General features: G+C 38.1%; 2 protein-coding genes across 2 annotated transcripts in view; both read left to right on the top strand.

Annotated features, from left to right (window-relative positions):
- The first annotated feature begins 1,135 nt into the window (after window positions 1–1,135).
- On the top strand, window positions 1,136–3,964 carry LOC124412976. Its single transcript, XM_046893236.1, has 4 exons — window positions 1,136–1,286; window positions 2,175–2,555; window positions 2,668–3,432; window positions 3,597–3,964. Exons 2-4 carry the CDS (start codon window positions 2,209–2,211, stop codon window positions 3,871–3,873), a joined length of 1,389 nt encoding a protein of 462 aa, XP_046749192.1. The 5' UTR covers window positions 1,136–1,286; window positions 2,175–2,208; the 3' UTR covers window positions 3,874–3,964.
- A 605-nt stretch (window positions 3,965–4,569) lies between these two features.
- Window positions 4,570–14,488, top strand: part of LOC124412972 (colorectal mutant cancer protein) — a 46,951-nt gene continuing 37,032 nt past the window's right edge. The window contains exon 1 of the mRNA XM_046893231.1: window positions 4,570–5,108. Within this exon, the coding sequence (XP_046749187.1) occupies window positions 4,999–5,108 (110 nt within the window). The 5' untranslated portion in view covers window positions 4,570–4,998. The remainder of the gene's footprint in view (window positions 5,109–14,488) is intronic.

Raw genomic sequence — 14,488 nt, forward strand, 5'->3', positions numbered from 1 at the left:
ATAAATGAGTCAATGTTTAAAGAGAAAAATGAGGCGATCGTAAAAGTATTTAGGTATAATTATAGCGACACTATGAAACACCGAATTATACCGATGAGCTCATATCAATTTTGTGTTAAAGCATAATTCGTCGAGATTATTCTGGCTCTCCTTACATTTGGTCATATGTTAATTTCAATGATGCGATTGCTAATCTAAGGCTGTGTATTCGAATCCGTGTGTAGGTGCAGAGATATCTGCTTGGACGTTGGTCGAATATAAAAAGAAGATATAACAGTCAACCAATATCACCGCGACATAGGAACTTACCTGAACACTTGTGGCCGTGACATAATAACGGGCAGAAGTATCGCGAAATACTTTTCTCGATTACCTCAATTTTAAACAGCGGGTCGTGTTACTTGGTAAAAAAAAAAAAATATGCTACTGGATTTAATTTTTTAAGATTTCAGATAGCTCAATTTTGACATAGGAATTTATTCGAACCAGGAACCTGCGGTAAACTAGATGTTATTGCGAGCATCTAGATGTCAAACGAATTCGCCATATGCGAGTTTCGCAATTGAGCCAGAAAAATACTCTTGGAAAAATTCTCTTATTATCTTATCTGACCATCTTCACTGTACTGAATATTATCTTTCGATATATACTTGGCACGTGATATTCATGAAAACGTTTATAACAGTGTTGTATTTATATTTAGTACACGTGCGAGACTACATAGGTACATACGTATAATACATATTCACAAATTTCTAAATACTTTCGAATGATACTTGCAGATATTCCGTGGATGACGTAATATATCGCAGTTTGGTATATTTTTGGTTCTGACACAATTCATGCACGCGCTAAGCGGCCGGTCCCGCTGCGATGTTTACATGCCTGCGTCTCTTTTGCACGCATGAAAACCTCGCGAAACTCTCTCTTTTTTCCTTCTAGCTCTTCCACGGTCTAACCGCCCATTGGCGAGTATTGTAGTTGCTGATTCAAACCGCCTCGTCTGTGAGAGAGAAAGAGAGTGAAAAAGAAAGAGAGAGAGAAATAGGCCTAGTCGGCTAGCATCGATCCGGCACACGACACTTCTACCTACGTATATATCTGTTGACTGCTCACGTTTACCGGTTAGTATTAAAAATAATATGCTGCACGTACTTTGTCAGTCTTGAACAAGACCTCGCAGTGGATGATCGAATCCGAAGTGCGTCAGTGTTATTAAGTGTTCTGTGTCCAAATACAACACCAAGGATCTTATATACTTCCTATTTTACCTGTCATTCTCTGAGGTGAGTGATGATGAATTTTTTTATTTTTTTGCATAAACTGACCATCGTACACATTCTTTAACTCAGTTATAATATACGCGATCACATTTTTTTTTCCATCTTTTTTTGCATATCGAAATAATCCCTTCAAAAATAGATCCACGGATTCTTCCGTCTATGATATCACTTGTTTCAATTTACATTCGATTTCGATGTTTATCTAAATATTCGTTAAGGGGAATTCTTATGCAGTATGTATCTAGATTCTCTGTGTAAAAAGTTCGTGTGGTTCTATAAGGGAAAAATAAATTTAAGTCCAATAGTTTTCAAACGAAAAAGAGTCAAAGTTGACCAATCACAGTTTACCTCAGCATCGAGCGACGGTCGTAACAGCCAATCGGTGAGGTTTGAATTTTAAAGAAGAACTTTGATTGGCAGGTTCGAACCAGATTTCATTTAAGAACTGTTTGACGCTAGAAATCTTGGGTTCTATAACTTTTTCTGAGTTTTATTATACGGAGAAAGTGCCCATCAGAGTAGTACGCGCAATTTTAAAATGTCGCATAGCCAGCTCATTGACAGTCATATTGAGTGACACCCACGTATTTTGATTCAATTGCGTCGCCTACTTGGATTCTTGTAAAGACGAGAAGCATTCAAACCATGTACGCAATCGCACCGTCCAAATATAGTAGTGAGTTCACTGCTTTGGAGAAGTTTCGCGTTCATTTCATCGATCCGTCTATCTCGCTGAGAGCTCGCTTATTTTAATACGTCTTGCTGTTTCAAGTTCTGGTACTTATTGACAGTGACGTAAGCGATAACCCCGCATCATATCTTAAGTGAAGCATGCAAAAATGTGCGAATATAAACCAGATTATTACAACGTATCTGCATTCGAATTCACAGGGTAACAGCTGATAGCGTTCGCTGAATATTCACGATGACTAAACCGAAGACGAATACTGAACCGGAGGAGAGCGCGATGGGTTTCAAGGACAAACAGAAGGCTCTCGATACTTTGAAGGTACTTGACGGCCGCGACGTGTCCTATCAGTATCACGTTATCACCAGTTTCGTCAGCAGAGCAAAAAGGACGATTCAGATCACGAAGGACGAGGAAAAGCTCGCAAACCTTCGAGAGGCTCAACAGGTATTCGAAGACTGGCTTAGCGATTATAAAGAAAATCACCGCGGCAAGGAAAACCTCAGCTATCTACCAGTTGAAACCGTCAATGGATTCAGGGCTTTGGCCAAGAAGTACGGAGTCCTGGACGACAGTTTCTACCGGTTAGTATATGGCGGAGGAAAGTTCCCGGTGATTAGTTAATTTCTCATTCGTACCATGGTCCCCCTTTTTCTGGTAGCGTTACGCCTTTCATCATTTGATCTCCTGTTGTAGAGCGTACAAGGAAGAAAAGGGAGATTACAAGGCACTGCGTGGAGTGAAAACTCCGAGCGGAGAGACGACCTGGGACATCGAGAGGAATCGTCAGCTGAAGGAGATCATCGATAAAATAAAGTCAGACCACATTCAGTGGTTCGAGACCGACGTGGGGGACTTCAGGGGATTTCCGACGAAGGAGCACACGCAGTGTATATTGCTCGGCTACAGCCCGGAGCCCACGAAACTGAAAAAGTTAATACAGCAGGTGGAAGAAAAATTTGAGGGGGTTAGCGAGGATGAGAATATGGAGGTCGCCGGAGGGGAGGAAGGGCGAGTGAAGGGGACCAAGCGAAGCCACGACAGTTCTTCGAACAGTGATGATGACAGTGACGAGCCCCAGAAGAAAACGCCAAAGAAGGACGAGGAGGTGGAAAAGGCCGAGAAGGTAGACAGGGATGAGAAGGAGGACAGTGGACTCAGCTTCAAGGACAAAGAGCGGGCGAACAGCAGTCTGAAGTCTCTGGAGGGTCGCGACGTCGCTTATCAATACCACGCCATTACGGGATTGATCAGGAGGGCGGAGAGGGTCATCACCTGCACTAAGGACGAGGAGAAAATAAAAAATATGAAGGAGGCGATCGAGGTTTACGAAAACTGGATCACCGACTACAATGTCAATGGACGTTCGAAGGAAAATTTCGGATATTTAGCCCTGGACTTGGTACAGGCGTACAAACCCCTCGCTGATCGATACGAAATTGAAGATACGGGTTTCTTGAAGTAAGTCTTGAGAGTTGATCGAGCAAGAAATTAGCCCTATTTTTACTCTCTATATTTAGGTATACGTTGTACCAGTGATTCATTGATATATTACCGTTCATGGCAACTGCTCAATTTTTTTGAGAACGGTATAATATGTAAAATGTGGTTTGATTTTTTTCCAGAGCCTACGAGCAGGAGGATGGAGAATACAAAAGACTTCGTGGTGTAAAAGTTCCGGATACTAAAATCACCTGGGACGTCGAGAGGAACAAGAATCTTCGCGCTCTAACCGAAGAAATAAAGAAAAAACACATTCAATGGTTCGAAACGGACCTCGAACTCCGTGGACTACCGACCAAAGAACACACGCAGTGCATCATGTGGGCGTTTAGTCACGATGCAGCGAAATTGAAGAAACTCATACCTACCCTGAGAGAGAAGCTCAAGTTGACCGAGTAAACCTGCTTTATAATGGAATATGTATAATACCTTGTATAAACTTAATATTTTGTTATGTATTTTGTCTGTGTAATTAAAGTTTTTCAAATTTGATGCTATGGATTTTTTAGATTCAATCCAAGTCAATGATAAGTAATATAATGTAATAACATGTAGATTAATAACAACAAATGGTGAATGGTGGACATTTGACGGAAAAAACAAATTGTTAAGAGATTTATCACAGTTCAGTTCATTATTCCATTTATTATTTTAGTAATAGTAATTATTCATTTAATATATTTTCATCAAACAGTATCAAGAAACCCCTTAGGAACTGACAGAAGTATTGATAAAATCCCATTTCTACCATATCTTTTATCTGAAGTCACGAGTTTCGTATGAAGAAAGATATTGAAATTCAAATTTATCGACAGCGCAAGATTCGAATCCTTACATCCGTTCCAAATGGTTCAATATCAATACAAAATGGCAGGCTCAGTTACCACCGACGAGTGCTATCTGACTTACCCAGCGTAGGTAGGCAGCCCGATGAACACAAGCAAGACCAAACTTACCGACAGCGCAGGGTTTAAATGCTTCGAATCGTTCCAAGTATTTCGATATCAAGTTTCGAGATATCGGTCACCATGCTTGTGTGTACGGCGTCGTTAAATCCAAGATGGCGCGGACCGTCTAGAAGCAGGAATTTGACGGACGTGAGGTGTGATCGATAGTTTTTATTACTCTCCGAGTATCGGGGGGTTGGGTTTGAGGTTAGGGTTAGTGACTCGCTGTCATTTGTCACGAGTACGAGGGTTCCGATCGCCGGAATCCGCTCCGCGTGTCGCAAAAATCATGTTTTCGCATTAAAAACCGGACGATGAAGCATCGCGGGAGATTCGCATCAGTGTCGAGTCGGAATTTCGGTGGTCCAGCCGAATATGTAAGGAATCTCTTTGTTTGACGCGAGACGAGGTGACAAGTATAACGGGCAGTAAATAACATCGGCGAAAGAAACGGGAATCGAGAAAAAAGTACCGAAAACTACGCACCATGTTCTTTCTTCAACGGTGAATAAATAATACCCAAAATGTCAATCTCATATTCGTTTGTTGAGATGGATCAAAGTGAGGTTAAGTGATAATGTCAAAGACCGCTGATGCTGAGAGCGAGGCAGGCTCTATCTGCGACGAGGAACGTGTCAGGAAACTTTTTCAAGCCTGCGACGGAGACGGCGATGGCTTCATTGACAGGTCAGTATTAATTCTCATCCCTAACGTCTCCACACTCTGTGATAAAAAATTTGCATCCAATCTTCAGTTATGTTTATACCATGAAAGTTGTTACTATCCTAAAGAATCTGCTCCAAAGCTTCGACCACATTTTTTGTACTCATCTGCATGAGAAGCGAGATGAAAAAGATCCAGTTTAGATCACAGAATGCCGAAGCGAAGCTGAGCCGCCTCCAATTTCAGCTAGTCACCAACAGTTGATGAAATAGTTACTTTTTGCGAGAATCGAACAATTTATATACACCTTTAGTGTCGTAGAAAGCTTTGTGTAGAGGTTGAGAAGATGATGATGGAAGGATCTCTCCAAGTTGCTATTATCCAGACTTCAAAACAACGTAAGAATAATTTTTTGGGTGGAAAATGAAAAAGTCGACGGTTCTTAGAAACATTTTTCCCAGTTGGAATGAGAATCTGATCTGGAAAAGCGGTCGTTGAAGAAGAAACTTATCGTTAGTACAAAGCGCAGGTTGATTAACGAAGAAAGCGTCGGTGAGACGATGGGCTCCTGGTTAAACCCGATACCAACTTGTTCAGTTGTCAAGCCTCCGTGTTTTATCTCCTCTTGATACAGGGTTTGAAACATTAGTAGCGTTGTAGTTTATCTCAATAATGGACAAGCCGCATTCTTTGCGCAGTGCACAAAAGCGTGAGAGTTGCAAAGGTGCAGAATTTGATCCCTGCTGTTTAAGCGAGGGGGTCCTTGAGCTCGATTGAACCACAATTCCTCATTCATTTTCTTTCAACGACACTGCGGCAGTTGGGAAAAAAATTAGTTTACAAAGCGGAGAAAAAGGGCCTCGACACCTCTCTTCATTCGTTCCTGTGATTAACTTTGAAAGGGAGAAAAGAAAAAAGGCGAGAGGTGCGAGTCTCGTTCATGCACCAACTCTCTTCTCTCTTTTCTCCCACTCTCGAAGGAGGCGCAAAAACGTAAACACGGTGCCACAGCCGTCGGTGCTCTTTATCCAAGGGTTTGAAGGAATGAAAGAGGGAAGGAAATATACGGGGGATTCCAAGACGCGCTCTGTGCAGGGAAAGGGAAGGACCAGGAGTCTGACTCCTCGTGTAAACAAACCCCAGACTGCTGCTGCTGGAGGAGAATAGAATTTCGTTCCACGTCGACGACGTTGCCTCCTCCAGACGCCAGTCTTCTCTCTCTCTCTCGTTTTCATTTATTCGCCCGAGTGAGCCCCATACGCAATGGAATCCACAGGGTATATACGTTACAGGCACATATGTACGTAACGGCGTACTCACCCCTGTCGCATTTTCATGACCAATATATGTACCCTTGGGGGGAAAAGGAGTGGCTAGAGGAGCTCGTCGTGTATCGATATTTTAAACGGTGCAGGGGTTGCTAGTCCATAGATTCTTCTCAGTCCTGAGGAATCCTTTATGCGCGTACCTTTGCACGTTATTAAATTTTTCTATCCTGAAAACATGAAAAGACGTTAACGTTAGCTGGTGTACAAAAACGTCTCAACTGCTTTGAAGAAGTCAAAACTGTCCCAAATTCTTCGACTATAATTATATCACATGGAATTGACAACGAGTCAAAGTGATATCAGGAATAATCATCGCTAGAAATCTCCTCTCGTTCATCGGCTTGGTTTTATATAGATCATACAACAAGGGTCGACGATTTTCTTCCTCCAGGGATTCGGGTATCATCGTTCTCACTTCTAGAGAATATATCCGAATCGTCAAACGAACGTCAGTCGAACAGACGCCCCAATTTATGGTGGAGATGATTCTTATTATAGTTTCCCGGATAGTTGCTGCTTGCTCTCCATGAATGATTCACTCTGCGGGGTTGGTCCGTCCTGCTAGAACAGATTTAGTATCTCTTTGAAAACAAACCCGTTGAGAGCAGTGAATGCAAAGTCACACGTTACATGCCAGCTTCCAGCCAAATACTACGTAATATCTGTATTCTCGTGTAGCATTGCATTTATGTCTATATATATAAATATATATATATACATAAACCCAGTACATTTGGGTGTACATACGTACAAAAAACCAAAAGAGAAACCTGCATCCCGTAAATGTTTACCCCGACATTCGTTGTTGCTTTCCAAATATTATATTAAATATATAGTTTGAAGAAAGAAAAAAGTCCCTCTTCTCTGTTCTCGTAATTTTTCTTCATCTCATTTATTTAACTCAAATAATTATCATCGATTTATCTGTTAATGCTCGTATGTAATATAATTACATCGAATTAATGAAATACGATATCATAACGTTGGGGGGGGGGGGGGTGATTAATTATCATAAATACCAGTTGAGAGATAAAAATCTACGTATGTATAGTACATAATTTTATTTTTTCCGCTCTTTTTTTAACCCATCCGTAATTATGTATGTATATTTAAGCCTGTTGAATAATCTCTCTTTAGAAGAAAATGATTCGTCATGTAATCTGAAAGCAGGTTTTTCTTGTATATATGTTAATTCATATAGTTTTCGACAGAGTAACTTTTGCTGGCAAACCTTGAATTCTGCATCTGTACTGCACGAATATTATAACGACAATAATAATAGTAATAATAGTTCGAATAATTGTATTTACGAGAGTTCCACTGCCGTAAGCATTCAGAATCCATTTTCATAGGTAATGCATCGCCTTATGGCGTGTAATGCGTACATCCATAAATTGCCAGCACATGCCTCTCGCTTCTTCTCTTTCTCGACCCAGTTGGCTCCGTTCTTCTTTATCTACGTATAGCCTATACATATATATACACTTTGTATGTATCCTTTATACGGATGTACAATGTACATATGTATATGTATACTATATAGTTTGAAACGTATGTACGTCTAACATCCTGACTCGGATAGCTTGTAATTTTATTTCGCGAACCTTCTTTTTATCTACCCACCTGCCGAATGAAAACGAGTAAACTTCTCTGTGTTTTTTTATCCTTTGAGGCGAATCAACGGGCGCTTTTTCCCTCGTAATTCGTTCTTGATCCAATTTTTTTTTTCTTCTCTACATTCTATCAGCCATAAACAAAAAATATATCTCACTTAAATCAAATGACACAGTATTAGTTGCTTATGAATTTTCATGAGAACTTGTCTTTTTCACAAATTTTTCTGCCTGCTTTTTTTTTCACGACGGTATCTTTTGTACACGTACCTACGTTTAGGGAAGAAACTAACCATCGTTATATTGTTCTCTTTCCTTGGTATGTTTTTCGTTTTATTCCTCTTGTCTCGTTTACATCACGTTCACGTTGTATATATGTATAGATGGATAGCTATAGCCCAGACCTCGTTATCCAGCATCCAACGAGACCCCCCCCCTCCCCCCATATATTTTTCACCCCCCTCCCCCTGTAGTTTGGGATCTTAAACCGGGACTGAAAAATCCCCTCTGCGTACGATAAAAGTCTAGGGGAAAAGAAGCGAGAAAAACTGCGACGGCTATCTTCCCGATACTTACAGGGGTGGTTACACGGCGCCACAGGTGCCTTGTGAAATTTAAGGAGGAAACGAATGTGTGTATACATACATATATGGGGAATCCCATGCCAAACCATCCAACGTCTGACCCTTCATCGTTTTTGATTATCTTGATTATCAAAATTTCTTCTGCAATTCTCTCAGCTGTGGAACAGTGTTCTGAATTTTTCCAGATTTTTTATTCAACCGATTGATTATTTATAAATATTCAAAGTGATTTTGAAAAGGAACTTTAAAAATATTTTCAGAATTTTCTCAGTAATTGTATTTTCTTTTCCAAATACTTCAAGACCGGGGCCGATGTTTTTTTTTCTATTGTTTTTCTTCCCCTCCCCTCCCCCCCAGCATTTTTAATTTTTCTAATCAACTAAAACATTCTTTAAACGCCCTGAAAATTTTCAAACGATTCTCGAAACTTCTATTTTTCATTGTCGGAACATTTGTAGACCGGTTTTATTATGAAATTGATAAAAAGAAAAACAAAAAAAAAAGTTGAATGTGCCAAAGAAATAGAAAAAAAAACGCCTTAAAAAATTGGAATATATTATGCAGTTAATATATATAATAAAAAGAAGTTTCGTAATAATTTTTTTTTTTTTGTGTTTCACTAGCGAAAGGTTGTAGTTTTTTTTTTTTTCTTTAATTTTACTTCCATTTCGTTAATTCGTCATTTTCACGTTCCTGTTTTTCCTACATTTTGACTTTTCCATTGTCTTTCTTTAGGTTAGCAAGAAACAGGCAGCGTCATCACTGCGAACGCGAGTTCGTTAAAGCGAAAATAAAAGTAGTAATAAAGTACGTAAGAGTCGGTGATACGACCGCCGTTGGCATGCCATTGGCCTTCCTTTATTTCGTTTGTTTTTTCTTCCTTCTTCTGAAAAAATAAGGAAACAATTTATATATAATACATACGATTATAGGTATATCCACCAAGTTACACTAACAGAAAAGGAAAGAGAATGTCAAAAGATCAATAAATGAAAGTCTTACATATATATATATCTCATTGTCAAAGAATACAGAAATTAGATTAATTTACTTGCAAATTTGTTATAAACAATCAATGAGAGAAAGAAAAAGAGTGCAATACGGTGTATACAAAAATTTTACCCTCGGTATTAAATAGAGAATTACGATCGCAATTCGAAAGAGCAACAGACTTCTAAATAATGTTAATTTTTGCCACGATGCTGAAGTTTGTATATAAATATTAACGCATCGATAAATTTTCAATAGAAAAAATCGTCCCCTCGAAACTTAAGGAATCGTTGTTTCAAATTTTTTGAACATTATATATATTGGAATGGCAATATCATAGTTTATATTATTGACGCGTGTAACATACTTGCGTCGAAGAAAGAAGAAACACAATTAAATATTCTCATCGTACGTTACATATCCGTTTATACGATCAATTCCCGATCTATCGATCCACATCTTCTGCCCCTTGAATCGGCAGCAGCGCTTTCTTTCAAATAATGTTGGCGACAGGGGCTACATCGTGCAGAGGGTAAAAAAAGAGACTCAGAAATCACTGACGCGCGTGATTCGAATCCGTATAAAATCGTGCAGAGAAATCCGCTTATATGCTTAGATTTTCGCAATATGTCGTTGTTATCTGGGTTGGGTTTTTTTTTTCTACACTTTCTTTTTTTTTTTTTTACCCCTATTAATTCCGTCTTCTCTTCGTTTATTTTTTATTTAATTAGCACTCACGTGGAACTAAAAATGTACCGTGAATAAAACTCGATACCTACATTTCGTCTCTAAGGTCTGGAATAATTTCCGTTGAATATTATTTTTCTGTGGCTATTTTTTTTTTCCATCTACTATAATGCAAATTTGGATATCGATAATGTGTAAGACAGTGGATCGAAAATTTTGAATACCTATATATATAGGTTTGTATATACATTATATGGAGCTGATTTTTATCGAATTTAAATTGAAAATTAGTGTTTTCGCGAAATTTCCTAGAACAAAGACTTTCTTGATGATGATGAGGAGCGAGTTGATGTTGTTCAAGGATTTGCTGCTGCACTGCAGGACGAAAACAGGCCAAATCGATATCCCGCAGTGTCTCTTCATCGTGGTTTTCTAGCTGCAAAGTTTTTTACGCGTTTTTCTTTCTTATTTTTTTCTTTTTTTTTATGCATGTCTCTTGTGATACATGATAATATAATATATATATATATACATAGGTTTTGAAAAATAAGTGCTCGAGAACTGTGAAGAGAATCAACCACTGATGATTACGACGATGGCGACGATTGTTTAAAGCCACTTGACAACTGACTACCGCCGCGCGGGTTTTGCAATTCACATCAAAAGCTAGAAGGGATCCCTCCTAACCCCAGGATCAAGGATCAAGGATCAACAACTACCGCGCAGGGATTACAAACGAACATTCTCAAGGACCTCCAAGCACTCCTCTCTGTAGATACTCGAAGTTGGAGGGGGGGGGGGGGGGGGGGGGGGGGGGGTCGTAGTTAGTAACGTAAAACGTAACGAAAGATGGAGAGGAAAGTGTAAAAATTATATTTTTGCTCTTCTTTTTTGTCTAGATATTTGTGCGATTTGAGAAGGAGCAAAGGTATCGCATTTTTTTTAAGTGTATTGGAAGATGTACTCGTGACGTCAGAGTCTGGTTGTCGGCGCCATTTTATTACCACATAACCTAAGACTTTGATTTTAATGGAGGCAAATCGTAATTCTTTAGGCTTCAAATTACTCATGTCACATAAATTAGTGAAATGTTATCAATGGTATAATTGTTTTATCATTAACACATGGAAAAACACGGTCAGCTGTTAGCCTGGTTATTATTAGTTTGATTTTTTTTTTTTTCACCAGATGACGCATTGCAAAGTGATATTGCTTTTATTGCATACATATTGTTGTATCTTGACGATTTATAGAAATTGAAAAACGATGTTTCCTAAAAATTCATCGTATATCACAGGCTATAAACGTAATGACGATTTTAAATCTCGTTTTTACTGCCCTTCTCTGCTTCTAGTATGTCGTGTCGTGATTGTGTATATTCTTTTCATTTTTTATAATTACACAATACATAATCGAAAGCATAATTATCGTTATTATGTGTATACAATAAAATGACAGGAGCTGTGACTTATTGACTTATATATATATATATATATATATATATAAACTTATGTGTATAACATTGTAGTTTTTAAGTCTCTATCTATTGATCTGTTTCTGCCTACGTATCCGTGATGCAGCATCCAATGGAATGATATTATAATACCGAGGGTTCATCGACCGATTTCCTCTTACTAATATTTAATTCTACGTATACGTATATACGTATACGATACGTTAATCTATCTATATACATAATATTTACATATTCATATGTATATGTATAACATGTGAATATAAATTACGTCATTTCGCGATTAGAATTCGTCGTCTGATAGGATTCGTCGCGACGTCTACGCTGCACAATCGCCATATGCTTACGTGTGCATGTATGTAAAGAGAGAGAGAGAGAGAGCGAGAGAGAGAGAGAGAAAAAGAGAGAAAGAGAGAAAAGGGTCGTAAATCATCGATATCGGTTTGTAGAAATAAAACAACAAAGATAGATAGGCGTATTCTGCACCCTTCACCCCCTTCACCCCCGTTTCACTGCAGCGTGTCGCCGCAGCGGCAGCATCGGCATCAACTATATACATATGCATACATGTACATACATATATACATGTATACATACACGCAGACTGCAAGGGTGCAGAGTTTCTGGGTCTGAAAGGTTTTACCGGTCGACGTGGATCGCCTGTTCATTTCCGATGTCAGATAACTTCGTGGAGTGTATGTATAAGTATGTAAGTATGGGAAATTCCATGCGAAACCGACCAACGTTTCCGGTTTTGTTTTTTGTTTTGTTTTTTTTTTATTTTTTTTTTTATTTTTTTTTTTATTCTCCGTTACTCTCCCAACTCTCATATACTACCCTGAATTTTTTTCACATTATTTAGTCAACTATTCGATTATTTATATATAAACATTTTAAGTGATTTTGAGACGGACCTTTTTTCAGATTCTCATTGCAGAAATTATTTGCTGTTCGAAACATTTTAATACCGGGTTGGACCCGTAACGGGCCGAATTTTTCGAACCATTTTTTTTCATCACGAACGACTAGAAAATTCCCGTAAAATTATTGAAACTTTTATTTCTCAACGTTGGATATATTTTTAGATCGGTACCGATTACGAAGTTAATAAAAAATCGTAATTTCTCTAGTTCTTCAAGTTATTGTCGTACAAATTCCTATTCATATTCCTATATACGAGATGTAAAAAAAAAAAAAAAAAAAAAAAATGCCGCTTCTTCACTGTTGTAATATAGTCAACTGCATTGCGTCCGCAGTATATAATATATATCTATAATATACCTACCCACCTATATAATAGTAAAGTGCAAGTAAAAGTTGCATACTTGTCGTGAGGGTGAAAGTGAGATGGAAGGAGGAAGATGCGAGGAGGATAGGAAAAGAGAGGCAACCCCTAATCCGTGAAACGTTGAGGAGGGTGGCGGCAAGTTCTGCTGTTTTATGGCAAGTGACTCACTCTGCAGGCCTATTACCTATAGATACATGCGTACATACATACATACATATATACATAAACCCCTCCTCTTCAATCTCACCCCCACCCACCCCCCCTTCCCTTCCCTTCCCTTCCCTCGATCTCTATCTCCATGTCTGTCTGTCCGTCCGTCTATAATAAGTTTATTTTACGTATTCCATTTTATTCACGATTGATTTGGGCTGCGAAAATTCTGCTACCATTATATTGTGTATTGACAAATAAAAAAAATAAAAAATAAAAAAAATTACACGCCACCCACGCATAGCTGAGGGATTCATTAGAATTTCTACGGTCGTTGGATATTCGCGATTTTATAGTGTGTAAATATATATATATATGTATGTATAAAGATGAAATATCGAAGATATTATACATATATTTATTACACCGGTGTAAATGTGTAAATGTATAACGCGTATATATATATGTATACGCGTGAGTCAGGATGTTTAATTTTAACTCTTGACCTTTAAGGCGCGGATGCAGCTCCGATATAAAAACTTCTTCACCTCGGTATACACGGTCAACATCATGTGGGTCTGTGTATATATGTATATATATAATATGTATATATTAATATATATATACATACATGTATAATGTTATATACACAAGTTTTTAGTTCGAACAAAGCGGACATTGTGTATTTCTAATGTAACAATAATGTCAACGCGTGTTGTTACTGTTGTTGCTGTTGTTGTTATTGTGGTTGTTTTTCGAGAGACGAGACGATTTGACTATTAAATTTACACGACATGTGCAACTCTCCCACGGAAATTCCTCTGCTCTATTTAATGTACATTTACCTGCAGATAATATTACACATGTATAATATAACGGGGATGATATATATATATATATATATATATACATAACATATATACATTTAATGCCTATACGTGGATTACAACACGGACCATCCATCAATGTTTTACATTATCATCTCGCGCTTTTTTTTATACATGAATATAGTCGCAGAGAATTGTTTATAGGCGATTCTATGTATGGATTATACATGCATTTATCGGATTTGCGATATTACATGTGTACTACCTATTGTTCAATTTTCTATTTTTATTTCGCTTTTTTTTCATTTTCATTGATTTCCTATTTAACTATATATGCATACATGCGGGCCGTGAGATAATTTTTTTTTTTAATCTTCACTTCCGATACCGAAGCTTTTTCGAACCGTTTGAATTTGTTTCTCGTGATTATTTGATTTATGGTTATTTAGGTACGTTATTATTG

The sequence above is a fragment of the Diprion similis genome, chromosome 12 (genome assembly GCF_021155765.1).
Source record: "Diprion similis isolate iyDipSimi1 chromosome 12, iyDipSimi1.1, whole genome shotgun sequence".
Classification (NCBI taxonomy): Eukaryota; Metazoa; Arthropoda; class Insecta; order Hymenoptera; family Diprionidae; genus Diprion; species Diprion similis.